Source organism: Platichthys flesus, chromosome 2 (genome assembly GCF_949316205.1).
Source record: "Platichthys flesus chromosome 2, fPlaFle2.1, whole genome shotgun sequence".
NCBI lineage: Eukaryota > Metazoa > Chordata > Actinopteri > Pleuronectiformes > Pleuronectidae > Platichthys > Platichthys flesus.
In genome coordinates this window covers 38952-60816 of record NC_084946.1, presented here as the reverse complement: position 1 = coordinate 60816, position 21865 = coordinate 38952, and the positions used below count along the sequence as shown (strand labels likewise).

The 21865-nt window shown below is 36.8% G+C and overlaps 1 protein-coding gene and 1 long non-coding RNA gene across 2 annotated transcripts; both read left to right on the top strand.

Moving 5' to 3' along the window:
* The first annotated feature begins 6823 nt into the window (after positions 1 to 6823).
* On the top strand, positions 6824 to 12533 carry LOC133973671 (uncharacterized). Its single transcript, XM_062411684.1, has 9 exons — positions 6824 to 8148; positions 8324 to 8458; positions 8783 to 8917; positions 9106 to 9174; positions 9270 to 9364; positions 10522 to 10648; positions 10804 to 10914; positions 10993 to 11069; positions 11407 to 12533. The coding sequence occupies exons 1-8, from the start codon at positions 8080 to 8082 to the stop codon at positions 11002 to 11004; spliced, it is 753 nt and encodes a 250-aa protein (XP_062267668.1). The 5' UTR covers positions 6824 to 8079; the 3' UTR covers positions 11005 to 11069; positions 11407 to 12533.
* Positions 12534 to 13581: 1048 nt separating this feature from the next.
* LOC133974038 (uncharacterized) lies at positions 13582 to 14961 on the top strand. Its single transcript, XR_009924637.1, has 4 exons — positions 13582 to 13827; positions 13942 to 14104; positions 14188 to 14362; positions 14589 to 14961. It is a non-coding gene; the product is annotated as an uncharacterized LOC133974038 (long non-coding RNA).
* Positions 14962 to 21865: the final 6904 nt, after the last annotated feature.

Genomic DNA, 21865 nt, shown 5'->3' with positions numbered 1-21865 from the left:
ACTGTGGAATACATCATTTCTGGATATTTCAAAGTACTATAAAAATACTTTTCCAAATAATTCCAGAGTGAGACTGATATGGCTGTGTTCAGGACCTCTCAGGCTACCCACACAATTAATATTAGACATTTTTACTATATAGATTAAGAGATTTTTCAAAGTAAAGTGCAACATTTCTACTGTGTAATAGATCATTTCTGGATATTTCAAAGTACTATAAAAATACTTTTCCCAATAATTCCAGCGTGAGACTGATATGGCTGTGTTCAAGACCTCTCAGGCTACCCACACAATTAATATTAGAAATTTTTACAATATTGATTAAGAGATTTTTCAAAGTAAAGTGCAACATTTCTACTGTGGAATAGATCATTTCTGGATATTTCAAAGTACTATAAAAATACTTTTCCCAATAATTCCAGAGTGAGACTGATATGGCTGTGTTCAGGACCTCTCAGGCTACCCACACAATTAATATTAGACATTTTTACTATATAGATTAAGAGATTTTTCAAAGTAAAGTGCAACATTTCTACTGTGTAATAGATCATTTCTGGATATTTCAAAGTACTATAAAAATACTTTTCCCAATAATTCCAGCGTGAGACTGATATGGCTGTGTTCAGGACCTCTCAGGCTACCCACACAATTAATATTAGACATTTTTACTATATAGATTAAGAGATTTTTCAAAGTAAAGTGCAACATTTCTACTGTGGAATACATCATTTCTGGATATTTCAAAGTACTATAAAAATACTTTTCCCAATAATTCAAGCGTGAGGCTGATATGGCTGTGTTCAGGACCTCTCAGGCTACCCACACAATTAATATTAGACATTTTTACTATATAGATTAAGAGATTTTTCAAAGTAAAGTGCAACATTTCTACTGTGGAATACATCATTTCTGGATATTTCAAAGTACTATAAAAATACTTTTCCCAATAATTCCAGAGTGAGACTGATATGGCTGTGTTCAGGACCTCTCAGGCTACCCACACAATTAATATTAGACATTTTTACTGTATAGATTAAGAGATTTTTCAAAGTAAAGTCCAACATTTCTACTGTGGAATACATCATTTCTGGATATTTCAAAGTACAATAAAAACTGTTTGCTCAATAATTCCAGAGTAAGACTGATATGGCTGTGTTCAGGACCTCTCAGGCTACCCACACAATTAATATTAGACATTTTTACTATATAGATTAAGAGATTTTTCAAAGTAAAGTGCAACATTTCTACTGTGGAATACATCATTTCTGGATATTTCAAAGTACTATAAAAATACTTTTCCCAATAATTCAAGCGTGAGGCTGATATGGCTGTGTTCAGGACCTCTCAGGCTACCCACACAATTAATATTAGACATTTTTACTATATAGATTAAGAGATTTTTCAAAGTAAAGTGCAACATTTCTACTGTGGAATACATCATTTCTGGATATTTCAAAGTACTATAAAAATACTTTTCCCAATAATTCCAGAGTGAGACTGATATGGCTGTGTTCAGGACCTCTCAGGCTACCCACACAATTAATATTAGACATTTTTACTGTATAGATTAAGAGATTTTTCAAAGTAAAGTCCAACATTTCTACTGTGGAATACATCATTTCTGGATATTTCAAAGTACAATAAAAACTGTTTGCTCAATAATTCCAGAGTAAGACTGATATGGCTGTGTTCAGGACCTCTCAGGCTACCCACACAATTAATATTAGACATTTTTACTATATAGATTAAGAGATTTTTCAAAGTAAAGTGCAACATTTCTACTGTGGAATACATCATTTCTGGATATTTCAAAGTACTATAAAAATACTTTTCCCAATAATTCCAGCGTGAGACTGACATGGCTGTGTTGAGGACCTCTCTGACTACCCACACAATTAATATTAGACATTTTTACTGTATAGATTAAGAGATTTTTCAAAGTAAAGTCCAACATTTCTACTGTGGAATACATCATTTCTGGATATTTCAAAGTACAATAAAAACTGTTTGCTCAATAATTCCAGAGTGAGACTGATATGGCTGTGTTCAGGACCTCTCAGGCTACCCACACAATTAATATTAGACATTTTTACTATATAGATTAAGAGATTTTTCAAAGTAAAGTGCAACATTTCTACTGTGTAATAGATCATTTCTGGATATTTCAAAGTACTATAAAAATACTTTTCCCAATAATTCCAGCGTGAGACTGATATGGCTGTGTTCAAGACCTCTCAGGCTACCCACACAATTAATATTAGAAATTTTTACAATATTGATTAAGAGATTTTTCAAAGTAAAGTGCAACATTTCTACTGTGGAATAGATCATTTCTGGATATTTCAAAGTACTATAAAAATACTTTTCCCAATAATTCCAGAGTGAGACTGATATGGCTGTGTTCAGGACCTCTCAGGCTACCCACACAATTAATATTAGACATTTTTACTATATAGATTAAGAGATTTTTCAAAGTAAAGTGCAACATTTCTACTGTGTAATAGATCATTTCTGGATATTTCAAAGTACTATAAAAATACTTTTCCCAATAATTCCAGCGTGAGACTGATATGGCTGTGTTCAGGACCTCTCAGGCTACCCACACAATTAATATTAGACATTTTTACTATATAGATTAAGAGATTTTTCAAAGTAAAGTGCAACATTTCTACTGTGGAATACATCATTTCTGGATATTTCAAAGTACTATAAAAATACTTTTCCCAATAATTCAAGCGTGAGGCTGATATGGCTGTGTTCAGGACCTCTCAGGCTACCCACACAATTAATATTAGACATTTTTACTATATAGATTAAGAGATTTTTCAAAGTAAAGTGCAACATTTCTACTGTGGAATACATCATTTCTGGATATTTCAAAGTACTATAAAAATACTTTTCCCAATAATTCCAGAGTGAGACTGATATGGCTGTGTTCAGGACCTCTCAGGCTACCCACACAATTAATATTAGACATTTTTACTGTATAGATTAAGAGATTTTTCAAAGTAAAGTCCAACATTTCTACTGTGGAATACATCATTTCTGGATATTTCAAAGTACAATAAAAACTGTTTGCTCAATAATTCCAGAGTGAGACTGATATGGCTGTGTTCAGGACCTCTCTGACTACCCACACAATTAATATTAGAATATTTTTACAATATAGATTAAGAGATTTTTCAAAGTAAAGTGCAACATTTCTACTGTGGAATAGATCATTTCTGGATATTTCAAAGAACTATAAAAATACTTTTCCCAATAATTCCAGAGTGAGACTGATATGGCTGTGTTCAGGACCTCTCAGGCTACCCACACAATTAATATTAGACATTTTTACTATATAGATTAAGAGATTTTTCAAAGTAAAGTGCAACATTTCTACTGTGTAATAGATCATTTCTGGATATTTCAAAGTACTATAAAAATACTTTTCCCAATAATTCCAGCGTGAGACTGATATGGCTGTGTTCAGGACCTCTCAGGCTACCCACACAATTAATATTAGACATTTTTACAATATTGATTAAGAGATTTTTCAAAGTAAAGTGCAACATTTCTACTGTGGAATACATCATTTCTGGATATTTCAAAGTACTATAAAAATACTTTTCCAAATAATTCCAGAGTGAGACTGATATGGCTGTGTTCAGGACCTCTCAGGCTACCCACACAATTAATATTAGACATTTTTACTATATAGATTAAGAGATTTTTCAAAGTAAAGTGCAACATTTCTACTGTGTAATAGATCATTTCTGGATATTTCAAAGTACTATAAAAATACTTTTCCCAATAATTCCAGCGTGAGACTGATATGGCTGTGTTCAAGACCTCTCAGGCTACCCACACAATTAATATTAGAAATTTTTACAATATTGATTAAGAGATTTTTCAAAGTAAAGTGCAACATTTCTACTGTGGAATAGATCATTTCTGGATATTTCAAAGTACTATAAAAATACTTTTCCCAATAATTCCAGAGTGAGACTGATATGGCTGTGTTCAGGACCTCTCAGGCTACCCACACAATTAATATTAGACATTTTTACTATATAGATTAAGAGATTTTTCAAAGTAAAGTGCAACATTTCTACTGTGTAATAGATCATTTCTGGATATTTCAAAGTACTATAAAAATACTTTTCCCAATAATTCCAGCGTGAGACTGATATGGCTGTGTTCAGGACCTCTCAGGCTACCCACACAATTAATATTAGACATTTTTACTATATAGATTAAGAGATTTTTCAAAGTAAAGTGCAACATTTCTACTGTGGAATACATCATTTCTGGATATTTCAAAGTACTATAAAAATACTTTTCCCAATAATTCAAGCGTGAGGCTGATATGGCTGTGTTCAGGACCTCTCAGGCTACCCACACAATTAATATTAGACATTTTTACTATATAGATTAAGAGATTTTTCAAAGTAAAGTGCAACATTTCTACTGTGGAATACATCATTTCTGGATATTTCAAAGTACTATAAAAATACTTTTCCCAATAATTCCAGAGTGAGACTGATATGGCTGTGTTCAGGACCTCTCAGGCTACCCACACAATTAATATTAGACATTTTTACTGTATAGATTAAGAGATTTTTCAAAGTAAAGTCCAACATTTCTACTGTGGAATACATCATTTCTGGATATTTCAAAGTACAATAAAAACTGTTTGCTCAATAATTCCAGAGTAAGACTGATATGGCTGTGTTCAGGACCTCTCAGGCTACCCACACAATTAATATTAGACATTTTTACTATATAGATTAAGAGATTTTTCAAAGTAAAGTGCAACATTTCTACTGTGGAATACATCATTTCTGGATATTTCAAAGTACTATAAAAATACTTTTCCCAATAATTCCAGCGTGAGACTGACATGGCTGTGTTGAGGACCTCTCTGACTACCCACACAATTAATATTAGACATTTTTACTGTATAGATTAAGAGATTTTTCAAAGTAAAGTCCAACATTTCTACTGTGGAATACATCATTTCTGGATATTTCAAAGTACAATAAAAACTGTTTGCTCAATAATTCCAGAGTGAGACTGATATGGCTGTGTTCAGGACCTCTCAGGCTACCCACACAATTAATATTAGACATTTTTACTATATAGATTAAGAGATTTTTCAAAGTAAAGTGCAACATTTCTACTGTGTAATAGATCATTTCTGGATATTTCAAAGTACTATAAAAATACTTTTCCCAATAATTCCAGCGTGAGACTGATATGGCTGTGTTCAAGACCTCTCAGGCTACCCACACAATTAATATTAGAAATTTTTACAATATTGATTAAGAGATTTTTCAAAGTAAAGTCCAACATTTCTACTGTGGAATAGATCATTTCTGGATATTTCAAAGTACTATAAAAATACTTTTCCCAATAATTCCAGAGTGAGACTGATATGGCTGTGTTCAGGACCTCTCAGGCTACCCACACAATTAATATTAGACATTTTTACTATATAGATTAAGAGATTTTTCAAAGTAAAGTGCAACATTTCTACTGTGGAATACATCATTTCTGGATATTTCAAAGTACTATAAAAATACTTTTCCCAATAATTCCAGCGTGAGACTGACATGGCTGTGTTGAGGACCTCTCTGACTACCCACACAATTAATATTAGACATTTTTACTGTATAGATTAAGAGATTTTTCAAAGTAAAGTCCAACATTTCTACTGTGGAATACATCATTTCTGGATATTTCAAAGTACAATAAAAACTGTTTGCTCAATAATTCCAGAGTGAGACTGATATGGCTGTGTTCAGGACCTCTCTGACTACCCACACAATTAATATTAGACATTTTTACTGTATAGATTAAGAGATTTTTCAAAGTAAAGTGCAACATTTCTACTGTGGAATACATCATTTCTGGATATTTCAAAGTACTATAAAAATACTTTTCCCAATAATTCCAGCGTGAGACTGATATGGCTGTGTTCAGGACCTCTCAGGCTACCCACACAATTAATATTAGACATTTTACTATATAGATTAAGAGATTTTTCAAAGTAAAGTGCAACATTTCTACTGTGGAATACATCATTTCTGGATATTTCAAAGTACTATAAAAATACTTTTCCCAATAATTCCAGAGTGAGACTGATATGGCTGTGTTCAGGACCTCTCAGGCTACCCACACAATTAATATTAGACATTTTTACTGTATAGATTAAGAGATTTTTCAAAGTAAAGTGCAACATTTCTACTGTGTAATAGATCATTTCTGGATATTTCAAAGTACTATAAAAATTCTTTTCCCAATAATTCCAGCGTGAGACTGATATGGCTGTGTTCAGGACCTCTCAGGCTTCTAACACAATTAATATTAGACATTTTTACTGTATAGATTAAGAGATTTTTCAAAGTAAAGTGCAACATTTCTACTGTGGAATACATCATTTCTGGATATTTCAAAGTACTATAAAAATACTTTTCCCAATAATTCCAGCGTGAGACTGATATGGCTGTGTTCAGGACCTCTCAGGCTACCCACACAATTAATATTAGACATTTCTACTATATAGATTAAGAGATTTTTCAAAGTAAAGTGCAACATTTCTACTGTGGAATACATCATTTCTGGATATTTCAAAGTACTATAAAAATACTTTTCCCAATAATTCCAGAGTGAGACTGATATGGCTGTGTTCAGGACCTCTCAGGCTACCCACACAATTAATATTAGACATTTTTACTATATAGATTAAGAGATTTTTCAAAGTAAAGTGCAACATTTCTACTGTGGAATACATAATTTCTGGATATTTGATTGGCTAAGTGTTTAGTACATAATCCTAGTATTGAAGGAAATGCTGGAGATAACCCTGCAGCTCTGCCGTATAGCGGACACACAGCGAGTGTTAACAACAGAGAACCGACAGAGAGCTGATCTGCGGCCCAACCGCAGTCAGTGAGTCAGTCGGTTCCTAATTTAATTAACGGACAGTTTGAAGTTAAATCGACGGTCCAAAGCGGTTTTCTAAAGTCAAGGATGATATCTGTGTCTGCTTCCCGATGAGAGCGGGGTTAAATTCACTTCTGAGGTGTCACAGCCAGGTTCGAATGCAAAGTGCAGATTCCATACATATACACTTAGATATTTAATTAAAAGACACTTCCTTTGACAACTGAGACATAAGTTACGGGGTTGACTCGTTCAATAAAAAAGGAAAAATCTAACAAATAAAAAAAGTAATTTTTTTATTTACCTTTACCCTGATATCGAACTCGCATTTCCGCCGTTGTCTTAGTCATCATATATGCGACATAGTAGAACACGTTTTCAGTGCTGACCTTCAACTCGTCCGACAACTTTTGCAAACTTTGCAACTTGTTCATTTTCGAATTTCGTTTCTGGTGAGAAACTTTGTCAGCGGATCCTCAATCCAGAATGCCAGCAAGACGAGGGTAAGTACGCAACGATTTAATTGAAAATTACCTGACGGACACAGATACGTTTAAACTATAGTGGGGCTCTGCGCTGTCCCCGGGACTTAAATGGTGGAGGAGAGATAGACATTCTCACTTCACAACAGCCTTGCTTGCGTTTCATCATATCGTATATCATATCATTATCAACCAGTTTCATAATTGGTTGTCTAGGACATTACATCTTCCCTCTTGACAATCAACATTCATGTACAAACTGTATAACCACAGTACAAATACTTTTGTGCATCCTTATTCTTTTCTTAGTACAAAGTAATGCCAACTTTTTTAAATGTTCTGTTTATTTTAAAACAGGACAAGACTTGCTTGCTTACAAGGCACATTTTATTTTGTCATTATGCCATATTTTCACTGGGGTATTATTAAAAGGTACTGCTTCGGAGTACCTTTTAATAATACCCCAGCTGTAAATCAAAAGCTTATTGTTGCATTTTGTGCTTTAAACACTTCCGTGACTTAGTGAATTGCCATGACATGCAATTACCGAAACGTATTTCACCATGTTGGTGGTATGAAAGCATATAAGGAAAAGCTTCCAATAATATGTAACAATTTCTATATCTAGAAACCAACAGACAAGGTCACTACCAAAATCCAATCAGACATGACAGGCCATCATGAGGAGGATACAAAGGGAAGCATTGTTCAAAGTCCAGTGGATGCTCCATCTCAGGTGAACTTAGTGTTCAAGTGTTATCAATACATCCAATGCAATCAATGTATCTGGGATGTAAATTGTACATTTCATTAAGTGCATGTATTCATACAGGATGTGTTTAACTTATCATCTGTAGATTATTTATTTATCTACTCCAGCAAATAACTTGTATTATTTTTATGACCCTCAGCTCAAGGATTTGTGGAAAAGAAGTGACACAGAAGTGGTTGTGTCTGTGGTCCCCTCTCAAATCAGAGGGAACAGCTTCATAATCCACCACAGTGAGCTACGGACACTTAGACCTCACCAGTGGCTTACGGGCGAGGTAAGTAGTCCTATTAATATAATAAAACAAATTACCATAAAAAACTACCCAAATAAATCTCTCCACTATACATCAAATACCTATGTCATGCTGCTGACTATTATGTGTGTTTAAATATATCCCCAGTTAAAACATAATTCCATAGTAATGTACTAATGTGTGAATTTGTGATTCTGAATGTCAAGCATGTGATTGCAAAGTATTATGTAGACCTGATTATTATGTAAGTCTTTTTTTTAAACAGTCACACATTAATTGTCATAATTATTAATCAATTTATGATGTTTGATTGACTATCTGTCTGTATCTCAACAATCTCTTAAGGTCATTGAGTGTCTTTTGCATCACTTTTCTAATGAGCTCCATTTGGAGAGAATGATTTATATTCTAAATCATTACACGGCTGGTGTGATCCTCTTTGGGAACAGAGAACAGATCAGGAGGAACACTTTGTCTAAGGTGACTTGTTTTTGTTTTGGGGAAACATCCAGAAGTTTAATAACTGTCACATGTTAGCGGATGTTTGTGTGACTTTGTGTACAGTATGATAAAGCAGATACAATTCATCTGTTGTAACTATAGGATATTTACAAACACTTCAATATAAAATGTTTTTATCAGGTTGTTCATTTTTGGATGTGTTACAGATCAACTTTGACAACTATAAAGCAATTGTGTCTTTTGTGAACATACACAATTCCCACTGGAAGCTTCTGGTTAGTAATGATTATATTTATATTTATCTTGATTGTCTTTCATTTTCTTCTGGATGTCATGAATAATCTTTGTATGATATTTAATGTGTTTCCAGTACATCAATGCAGCAGAAAAAAACGTGTATTTGGTTGACCCAGCACGCAGGTCCACAGAGCTGACAGACTCAGACCATGCTGCAAAAAGAATATGGTACTTACGCAATTTCAACCATTCAATCTATATAAATTATGTCAATTTATGTCACAATTCTGGTACAGGTAGTAAAAGGAACGTTATCAAGGAGGCAATGGTCAGAAACAGGCTTACAGTATGAAGCAACATCCTTTTCTGATGAGAGCGTAACAGCTGGCTCACCAGTACATTCAAAATAATAACAGGCACGTGTTTAGCAATGCCAGCAAAAGCTTTGTTTTAAAGTCATCTTGTCTAACATTAGAAATCAGAATGTGTTATATTGGTGTCTTAGCAGTGAAATCCATTTTCAAACTCATGTGTAATCACTGATGCTGAGTGAACAGAAGACATTCCTACTGAAAGCAAAGTTTGAGAGCAAAAACCATTGAGTGCTGATTATTCATTGCGGACATTTGAGGTTTCTTGAAAAGTTTAGAAAAAGTCTTTCACGGTATGAGTATAACAATGGTCTGTATCATGTCACCTTCAATTTATCATGTCCCGGTTACTGAGTAAGAGGCAGGAGGCTGAAGAAGCATGTTAGGAGTTTAATTGTCATTGCAAAAACAAACAAAAAACACTACAGTCAACAAGGCTTTCTAACTAAGTTACGAGGCAACCTTCAATCTATTATATAGAAAAAAAAAGAAGTGAAAAGAGAAAAGAGGTAAGTGATGCATTTGTCTGGTACTCCCATGAAGTAATATACAAGATTTAGTAAACAAAACAGTAATGGGGCTTATACATATGTTAGGAAACAGGTGAAGTCAATTATTAGACAAGGAAGTTATTGGTTCAAAGATTATAAATACCTCCCAAGCTGCTAACAGCTGCAAGATTAGTACCTTGGAGAGCGCTGCAGTGGGCTCCTCACAGATTTAAGCTCATGAATATATGATTGGACCCAAAACACTAACATCATGGCTTGGGAGGGATCTTTAGGAACCATCAATTGGATAGCAGTTGCATTGACAAAAAAACTTTGAGTTGCAACTTTAAGGAGATACACTTTGGTGTTATGTTGTAACGAGGCTGACCAGGAGGAGGGAGGGAGGGAGGGAGAGAGGGAGAGAGAGAGAGGGAGAGAAGTTTTTTCTTATATTGTACATACATTGTATGTGTATGTTTGTACATATAGTAAATTAATACTTTCATAAATTATTGTCACACAGTGAATACTTCAAACTGAGGAGGACCTGCCACAGCAAGACTGACTGGGTGGACATCAAATTCAAAGGGGGTGTTCTGCAACACCCACTGCAGCAGCATGGAGATAGCTGTGGGGTACTTGTAATCATGGTAAGATGAATATTTATTGAAATGTTAAGATTTTCCAAAAGAACTGTATAAATTTTGCATTTAGGATTTAATCTGTTTTACAGTATTTCCAACCGCCACATTTGGCAGACTTTCAACATTATCCAAAGTACATAACTTATTGTGTCATTGTTTAGATGGCAAACGCAGTCATGGAGGCCTTTCCGAAAATACCAAACATTGCATTTGGTACAACAAAGACAGAGATGGAACATCAGCGTACGCTCTGCAAATACTTAAAGCCTCAGGTGGGTGAGGAGTGTTTTTAGTCATATTGTGATATTTTATATTTTACTCAATGTCTAAAATGTGTATTTGTATTTAAGTGTTTGACATAGATAACAACTGTGCCATGTGCTCAGCGACAAAACCACCAGGTCCAGGGCCTTCCTTCACTGACTGGGTATGTTTCTTTTTTTTTTACTCTTGTCATTGTTTGTTTGTGCATTTTGTACATTTTAGAGATGACAGGAAACGAGGGTAAAGATAGATGGGGAATTACATGATACAAAGGTCTCTGGCCGAAGTCATTCTCATAGACTTCATAAAAAGGTGGCTAAGTCAGCCTTGTATTTTCCATTTATAATTTTCTGTTAACAACAGCAATGTAGCATTTGGTTAAAGCATGGTAAAGCTCGTACACATGAATAAAGGCTGCTAGTTTGGTGAAACATTTGAAACGATTACTAAGCAATGAACCTCTGTCTGTATTAAAGGTGGGAAATTTGAATTTTTTACAGATTCAGTGTGACAGATGTAGCCGGTGGTTTCATGCCCAGTGCCTCCAGATGGACACAGCCCAGATTCAAAATGTGCAAACCGCTGACTGGAATTGCTGTCTGTGTCAAAAATAATTCCACAATCAGTATGTGCTATGTCTTCTTTTTTTTTTATGTTCACTGTTTTCTTCGTCTGTGTATGAAAGAGTCGCCTAAAACACATATTTTGCCTTTCATAGTATTACCAGCTGCAAAAGCAACACTGGTATTGTTTTCACTTTGTGAGTCTGTGTGCAAGTCCCCAGGTGTTTATATTGCTATCTCTGTGTACAGATGTTCTCATCCCGATAGCAACCGTGAACGATGCAGTCACAAAACTTTACAGGTGTTTATTTTTTATCAAACTGAAGGCCGCGTTTGAAGATGGGTGTGGCCCAACAATAGCACCTGAATTACGAAATTAAAAGGAAGGGGTTGATCAGGACTTTACGCCCCTTAAACAATTCAGCATCATGGCCGTTTAGGTTTTTATAATTTTATTTTTCGTTTTAATAACACAGTTGAGTGATGTTTTGTGTTTTTACATAAAGGTTTTAGGTTCCCATTTTATACAAAATGACATAAAAAAATGTTTTACCTTGTTATAAAGAACAAAGCTTTTGACAACTACTCCGGTGTTTTATTCATAAAACTATTTTTTTCCTCCATTGTTGGCGTTATGTATTTATTTTGTTATATATTACCTGTACTTACAAGTTTTGCAATAGTGAAATGGTGATAAATAATCAAGCTCAAATGGAGCAAAGGAGCCACAGTTGGTGCCAATTCAAAAAATATTATAAAAATACAACACTACTAATTGAACAGAGCATAATTCATAGGAAAAAAAATGTTATTTGTAGTGTAAAAGGGTACCCCAATCTAACCTAAGCATTATCCCTATAAAAGGATAAGATAATAAACAAAATGCTCAACATAATTAACAAATACAAAGAGAGTCTTTCACGCTGCGATCAAGAAATTGAAATCAAGACATCGCTAAGGCAAGATTGATTTTTACATATGGGTGCAGCTGAAAGAGAGGGTAGGACAGTTAGAGATTCCAAGAAAAGGGACTAGTCATAGGAGTGGGAATACAAGCATATCAGTCTCACTGTGGAATTATTGGGCAAAGTATTTTTATAGTACTTTGAGATATCCAGAAATGATGTATTCCACAGTAGAAATGTTGCACTTTACTTTGAAAAATTTCTTAATCTATACAGTAAAAATGTCTGATATTGAGTGTGTGGGTAGTCAGAGAGGTCCTGAACACAGCCATATCAGTCTCACTCTGGAATTATTGGGCAAAGTATTTTTATAGTACTCTGAGATATCCAGAAATGATGTATTCCACAGTAGAAATGTTGGACTTTACTTTGAAAAATCTCTTAATCTATACAGTAAAAATGTCTAATATTAATTTGTGTGGGTAGTCAGAGAGGTCCTGAACACAGCCATATCAGTCTCACTCTGGAATTATTGGGAAAAGTATTTTTATAGTACTTTGAAATATCCAGAAATTATGTATTCCACAGTAGAAATGTTGGACTTTACTTTGAAAAATCTCTTAATCTATACAGTAAAAATGTCTAATATTAATTGTGTGGGTAGTCAGAGAGGTCCTGAACACAGCCATATCAGTCTCACTTTGGAATTATTGAGCAAACAGTTTTTATTGTACTTTGAAATATCCATAAATGATGTATTCCACAGTAGAAATGTTGCACTTTACTTTGAAAAATCTCTTAATCTATACAGTAAAAATGTCTAATAGTAATTGTGTGGGTAGCCTGAGAGGTCCTGAACACAGCCATATCAGTCTCACATTGGAATGATTGAGCAAACAGTTTTTATTGTACTTTGAAATATCCAGAAATGATGTATTCCACAGTAGAAATGTTGCACTTTACTTTGAAAAATCTCTTAATCTATACAGTAAAAATGTCTGATATTGAGTGTGTGGGTAGTCAGAGAGGTCCTGAACACAGCCATATCAGTCTCACTCTGGAATTATTGGGAAAAGTATTTTTATAGTACTTTGAAATATCCAGAAATGATCTATTCCACAGTAGAAATGTTGGACTTTACTTTAAAAATCTCTTTAATATTAATTGTGTGGGTAGTCAGAGAGGTCCTGAACACAGCCATATCAGTCTCACTCTGGAATTATTGAACAAACTGTTTTTATTGTACTTTGAAATATCCCCGTTCCCGTTCTGGGCGGTTTGGATGCGTTTACCATAAATATCAGTATATAGGTGCAGTAGAATTTCTGTGTCGGCTGATTTGACCGAAGACACGCGAGTGTCGGCTGGCTTGACCGCAGTGACCCACCACAGATGCGCACACATGGCACGCAGCTTTCTATGAAAACACTGCGACCTCACTACAAAAGTACAGGTTTGTTTACCCTCAGTTACTTCGTTATGTCATTGATTGTGTCTCCATGTTAAAGTTGTAACAGCATCTCATTTGTTGTTACTCCATGGATACTGAATGTCTGTTTTATCATAGGCACACAGAAAACTGTGCTGCACTGATGTCTGTGTTGGGACCTCAGCTGTATGAGACCTCGCTTGGAGGAGGGAGAGGACAACCCAAGTTGTTAAAGTATGGACTTCGGAGAGCCACAGGATGCTACCTATGATCCTGATGACTCGATCACAGTCTTGACTGAGTAAGCAGATGTGACGTGAGTGACTCAATATTTAATCTAAACATTTCAATAATCAGATGGATTACCATCCTACACTTTTTTAGCTGTTGCAGCCTTTTGGTGAAATCTTTGTCGTTCATAAGACACCCACATATATTGTCTATGAAAACTACCTCCTGGAGCTGCTTGAGGTGTGTCCTGTGTGTCGGCGGGGGACAGATGTAATATATAAGAAGGGCGAGTGCACAGCAAAGCCGGTGAAAGCAGATGCAACCTTCCGTGAGTCTCACAGGCTTTATTTAAAAGCCAAACAATGTACTAACAGTATGTGAAACATAAATAACATATCAATTAACTGCTGTCTTTAAGTGGTCTTCACCATTTAAAGACCATTTATTTATCGTCTTCACGATAAATAGAATAATTACAAAATAATTATAAAAAGAAAATAATAAATACAAAAAAGTGCAAAATGTCCAACTTCTTTTCCCAATTTGTATTACAGATTACGTGGACAAGCAGGAAGTTATAGCCAGCTATGTGAGCATCAGGGAACACTCTGCGTATCTGGAGAACTGAGCAGCAGGGCAGGACCACCCTGATTCTCCGGCCCAGAGGGCCTCAACAACAGCTAACAAAGCTTCTGTACGCCAAATACCTGTAACGGCTGAGCAAAGTTCACATTATATTTAGAGAATAAAAGGTGACACACAAATATAAATTGTTCCTCTGTTTACAGTATGGCTACTGATGGCACAAACTGATTTTTGTAATCAATGTTTTTATTATACTTGGTATTTTTTGTATTTAATTACATCTGTCCCAGTCAGTACATTTAATAAGTGTTTAAAAAACTCTGTGGCATTCTTTCTAGCAATCTTTCTGACAATAAAAATTTATACAAACAGTTGTGTGCTTTTAGTGCTTGATATGTAACATGTCAACAATTGACACGTGTAAAATGAGCTGTAAGCAAAGTAATACAGAGGGAAGAGTAATTTATGTATTTTATTCCTCAGTCATATTGGTATTGCAGAAATGACTGATATCTCAAGCATTAAAAAAAACTTACTGCTCTATTCCTCTTAGACATAAAGGCCCATAAAATGCCTTATAGATGTTGAATGCATTCTATAGTGAGAACACAGTCAAACACACAGGCTAATTAATGGAGGTAAAAACGTTATGTCCTACACCTCCATGAGAGGGGGGAGGGGTGAGAGGGGTGGGGTAGAATGTGGGCGGGTTGAGAGGGGGGCGGGGCCCTCAAAACAGGTCAATCTGAGGAGGTCTGTTTTAGATAGGGTAAAAATGTGCTGTTTTAAATTATCCGTGTGGTAATTTTACCAACATTTTTTACAGACATTTCATTAAGACCTCAAGGAACCATATCAACTGTGGAGAAATGGGCATAATATGTCCCCTTTAAATTAAATTAAATAATATGAATATAGGTATTACATAGGCAGATAAAAGTCCAAATGAAGCAGCAGTTTACATTACATTACAGCACAGATGACTCATCATTAATTTGCACAAATTGGAAGCGATCACAAAAAATTAAACCAGTTTAGGGAGATTCCTTTAATGCTAATTGACAGTTCTAGTCTCTGTAATAAAATGTGATGGTCAATTGTGTTGAATGCTGCTCTGAGATCTAACAGAACGAGAATAGACTCAAATCCCTGATCTGAAGCTATTAGAAGGTCATTAGTGACTTTTGCCAAGGCTGTCTCTGTGATGTGATTAGCTCTAAACCCAGACTGAAAGTCTTCATATACAGTTAGGTCCATAAATATGTGGACATTGACACAATTTTCATTATTTTGGCTCTGTACACCACCACAATGGATTTGAAATGAAACAATCAAGATATGCGTTAAGTGCAGACTTTCAGCTTTAATTTTATGGTATTAACATCCAAATCAGGTGAACAGTGTAGGAATAACAACACATTTTATATGTGGCCCCCCTTTTTAAGGGACCAAAATTAATTGGACAAACTAATATAATCATAAATGTAATTGTCACTTTTAATACTTGGTTGCAAATCCTTTGCAGTCAATGACAGCCTGAAGTCTGGAACCCATAGACATCACCAGATGCTGGGTTTCGTCCCTGGTGATACTCTGCCAGGCCTCTACTTCAACTTTCTTCAGTTCCTGCTTGTTCTTGGGGCGATTTCCCTTCAGTTTTGTCTTCAGCAAGTGAAATGAATGCTCAATTGGCTGAATATGAGCAGATAAAATTTCCCGAAACACTTCAGAATTCATCCTACTGCTTTTGTCGGCAGTCACATCATCAATAAATACAAGGGAACCAGTTCCATTGGCAGCCATACATGCCCACGCCATAACACTACCTCCACCATGCTTCACTGATGAGGTGGTATGCTTTGGATCCTGAGCAGTTCCTTCCCTTCTACATACTCTTCTCTTCCCATCATTCTGGTACAAGTTGATCTTTGTCTCTTCTGTCCATAGAATGTTGTTCCAGAACTGTACAGGCTCTTTTAGATGTATATTGGCAAACTCTAATCTGGTCTTCCTGTTTTTGAGGCTCACCAATGGTTTACATGTTGTGGTGAACCCTCTGTATTTACTCTGGTGAGGTCTTCTCTTGATTGTTGACACAGATACCCCTACCTCCTGGAGTGTTCTTGATCTGGCCAACTGTTGTGAAGGGTTTTTTCTTCACCAGGAAAATAATTCTTCTGTCATCCACCACAGTTGTTTTCCGTGGTCTCCCGGGTCTTTTGGTGTTGCTGAGCTCACCAGTGCGTTCTTTCTTTTTAAGAATGTACCAAACAGTTGATTTGGCCAAACCTAATATTTTTGCTATCTCTCTGTTACGTTTGTTTCAATTTTTCAGACTAATGATGGCTTGCTTCATTGATAGTGACAGCTCTTTGGACTTCATATTAAGAGTTGACAGCAACAGATTCCAAACAGAAATACCTCACTTGAAATGAAATCTGGACCTTTTATCTGCTCATTGTCAATGAAATTACGAGGGAATAACACACACCTGACCATGGAACAGCTGGGCAGCCAATTGTCCAATTACTTTTGGTCCCTTAAAAAGGGGGGTGCCACATATAAAATGTGTTGTAATTCCTAGACCGTTCACCTGATTTGGATGTAAATACCCTCAAATTAAAGCCGAAAGTCTGCACTTAAAGTACATCTTGATTGTTCATTCAAAATCCATTGTGGTGGTGTACAGAGCCAAAATTATGAAAATTGTATCAATGTCCAAATATTTATGGACCTAACTGTATATTGTTTTCCTGGAGAAACTCACAAAGCTGATTGGCTACAACTTTTTCTAAAATTGTAGACAGGAAGGGGAGATTAGATATTGGTCTGTAGTTAGCTAAAACCTCAGGGTCTAGGGTGTGTTTTTTTTTTATAAAAGGGGTTTGATTGACACATGGAGCTTCTCTTTCCAGCTTCTCCTTCCTCTTCTCCATCCCTATCCCCTTCCCCGGAATCCCTTTGCTTTATCACCCGCAGATCCAGGGCCTCTGTGGCCGCACCATGGATTACGGTTTGTGGATCGCGCACCGGGGGTCGCGGTGTTGGATCCAGTGTGGCGGATTCTGAGTCATGTGGGCTGATCGTGGTGCTGGTGGCGGACCCTGTGTCGCGTTGGCATTGGGCACGGGCGGTGGACCAGGACCGCGGTGGTGGCTTGTGATGGGTCCTCCTGGTGGGCGGCGATGGACGGTGACTGAGGACTGGAGTGGCGTCTGGTCTGGATGGTGGATCGTGGTCTAGATGGTTGCTGAGCATGGCCTGTGCTTGCAGCGGGACTGCTTGGCATGTCATGTTGGGGTTGTCCTTCGGGATGTCTACCCTCATCAATGCTGCTAGAGACTTTAATTATTGATGATGTTGTCCTGCACGTGGCATCTATTGCACTTCTGTCCGTCCTGGGAGAGGGATCCCTCACATGTGGCTCTCTCTGAGGTTTCTACATATTTTTACCCTGTTAAAAGGTTTTTTTTGTAGTTTTTCCTTACTCTTGCTGAGGGTTAAGGACAGAGGATGTCACACCCTGTTAAAGCCCTATGAGATGAATTGTAATTTGTGAATATGGGCTATACAAATAAAATTTGATTGATTGATTGATTGATTGATTACCGCTATTTTAAAGGGATATTGTACATATCCCGACGATAATGACAGATTAATTATGCTAAGTAACGAACTATCAATTAGGGGCAGAATTTCTTCTGAATTGGATACAAGATACAGGTTGTTGGTTTACAACCTGAGATTATTTTGGTAAACTGATCACGGGTGATTAGAGATAAGCTGTCTAAATAATGGGTAGGACTCTCGGCCGTTTCTGAGATTTCTGTTCTTGGTAGGGTATTGGTGCCAATTGAGGGCAGGACATGGTTGATGTTATTTCTAATATTGGGGACTTACAGTGGAGGGCTCTACACGGAGCTGTTGCTGTAAACGCATTTGTTTCTGTTATTAATTCTGACATTGCTGCTACCTGTCCCTTCTGTACACAGAGGGAGACAGATTTTCATTGTTTTCTAGGGTGTGGTAAGATGTGGTGCCTCAAACAAGTTTTATGTTCTGTGAAGAAAGATCAGCAAGTTTTTGGTTATACTTTGAATTGATTATATTTTTGAGTCTTTGATATGCTTTAGTATTTGTTTTTTGGAGCTTTACTGAGCAAATAAAAGAGGTTTGAAAAATCAAACAAAATATATTATCTATCTCTCTCTCTCTAACCTCTTATGTGAGCTGAGAGCTGGTTGCGGTTGATGAGCGGTTTGTGCGTTTTTGTTTTATTTGTTGATAATATATATAGTGTATTGTTGGTTATAGGGTTTGTGGTGTTGCAGTGTACACGGAGGAGGTGTTCGGTGGTGAGTGTGCAAGTCGGTGTGCTAAACGCCATGGACCTCACCAGGTAAACCCGGAAGCACAGCATTAAGATCGCGCCGGCTATCCTGTTCTCGTTGGAGGAGTGTAACCTAGCCATGGGGAGGGTGGTGGGGCACAGCAGCGTGAAGTCCGCTGCTAGAATGAACAACGCGGTTGCCATTTTCTAGACGGCGTAGAGATGGCAAACAAGGTGGTGGTTAGCGGGATAACAGTGAGCGATACGTTTGTATCCGTTCGGCCTCTCGCCACACCAGCGGTTAAAGTGACTCTGTTTAAAGTTCCCCCGTGCATTAGAGACGAAACGTTGATCAGAGAATCTGTCCAGACAAAAAAAGATAGTCTAAACTTAAGAAAGTGTCCTCAGGATGCAATCCGCCTCTGCTAAAACATGAGGTGTTCCACAGAAGGCATCTCTTTATGATTACGAATAACAGGACTGAGGACCTGAACCTGGTGTTTAAACTCAGGGACACAGGAACAATATGTAAGTTTAGATGGATCAATTCATCCTCATTTACAGGCCACTCAGTCTCTCAAAAAAACATTTAATACACAGACTAGAATTGACCCCAATTCTGGCCCTACGCATGACTCTGAACCTGGCCCTCCAGTTGACCCTGAACTTGGACCTACGGTTGTCCCTGAACCTACGGTTGTCCCTGAACCTTGCTCTCCAGTTGACCCTGAACCTGGCCCTCTGTCTCAGCCTGGACCTGGGCTTTTGGCGAAGCCTTTTGCTTAGATGGTTTTAGATGCTGGCAATGAGCCTAGAGCTCAATGTCTACCCTTAGAAATAATAGCAAGAATTATTGAGATATGTCTCAATCTAGATCTAAATGCTGGGGACATTCAAGTGAGTGTCATTCTTATTCCGTGAACTTTCAACACCATTTCATCCCAACCTGTACATAAGAGAGACACTTGCTGAGAGTTTAGAACTGGACAAAGGGAATTACTTTTCTGTTGTGTGAAATGTACTGAACAGTATTAGAGAGTTTAGTTCTTTAAAAAAATAGGACAATAACCCACTCTTTATCGAGAGAGAGAGGGAGAGAGAGAGAGAGAGAGAGAGAGAGAGAGAGAGAGAGAGAGAGAGAGAGAGAGAGAGAGAGAGAGAGAGAGAGAGAGAGAGAGAGAGAGAGAGAGAGAGAGATATTGTGTGGTCAGGTCTTTAAGCTGGCAATTGAAAGAGTAAATAGTAAGGTTAAGTGTCATGGAAGTGTGATACTTTATAGCCCAAAGAAATCAAAACTGTGATATAATATATCATTACATTATCGGCTTTTAGGATTTGTTTAATCCGGCCACTAATGTAACAACTAGGGATGAGCGAGTACAGCATTATCTGTATCTGTATCTGTATCTGTTAACCATATGAATTATCTGTATCCGTATCCGTACTCGGAGTGGGCGGGGCCTACCCCGGAAGTGTGTGTGATTTAACCCGGGAGTGTGTGTGTGAGTGTGTGTATGAGTGATTCAGAGAGAGACAGAGAGAGAGAGGGGGAGTGTGTGTGTGTGTGTAGCTTAATTTGTAATATTTTTTATACCACTACTACCTAGAATGTGTCAGACACAGTAAAATAAAACTGGTTAGAGCCAACTGACGGTTTAAAAAAAAAAAAAAAAAACACAACGGCCGGCAGAGAGAGAGAGAGAGAGAGAGAGAGAGAGAGAGAGAGAGAGAGAGAGTAGCCAGACGCTAGAGAGTAGTCAGACACTCAATGCGTGAAGTAAAAAAAAAAAACTGTTTAAAAAAAAAAAGCACAGATATTGACTCGTATTACTCGTATAATACTAAAAGTGCTTTATCCGTACCGGATACTTGTTTCAGCCGAGTATCCGGCTCATCTCTAGTAACAACCTGCCAATAATGTAATAACTTATTACATACATTATTGGCAAGTTACTTCCTATGCCTGGCCCTGGCGTAACCCACTAAGACATTTGTTACAATTACACCAATATGAAATTATAGAAATATAAAATTATTTACTATCAAAACTTCATACAGTCATAATAATCATATACACCAAAGATTAAGAGAATAAATTACTATAAATTACAATATATTGCTATCAAATAACACACAAATAAAAGTAAATTGCTAAAATCCTTTGTGTGTATCACACAAAAACACAAATAGAATACAATGTTAAATCCAGACCTTTCTTGATGCAAAGTCATGAATCATTCTGCCCAGCATTTGCCTTGTTGTTACCAATCACAGAAAGGCCACTAAAGCATTCCTGTGACATGGTAAACCTCAGGTAGGACTTGTTGCGTTTCAGCTACAAACTCGTTTTAAATTATTCTTAACGGTTTCAAGAATTTTTTTTAACAATATATCTGTAATACTATAGATTCATAGTTTTATAACGAATTGTAGTTTAATTTTGAAGTGTGACTGATTTTACCAAATAGTACTGTACAAAACGTTATAGCCTGTCTCAGCCTTCCCCTCTCCTTCTGAGTGTGTAAGGCTTCTCTGCTTGCTGCTCCAGACTGGAAATAGGAACTGGAAATAAGATGTCCATTAGTGTTGTGTCGTTCGTGAACGATTCGTTTGTTTTTAACGAATCGTTACAAGGACTCGGGAGTAACAAGTCCTCTCAAAGAGTGATTCGTTCATTTTCTCATGGCCGCGCATCGGGACTGTTGCATAGGCTGCTGCAGGTCACGTGGAAAATGATCCAAAGACTCGTATCCGCCAGATGAACGAATCACTGATCCGAAGACTCTGTTGGCAGAAGAACGAAACACTGATCTGAAGACACGGTCGTGAGGTGAACGATTCGTTCATCTGCCGGATACGAGTCTTTGGATCCTTTTCCACGTGACCTCCATAGGCTCAGAAGAGGAAACAGTTACC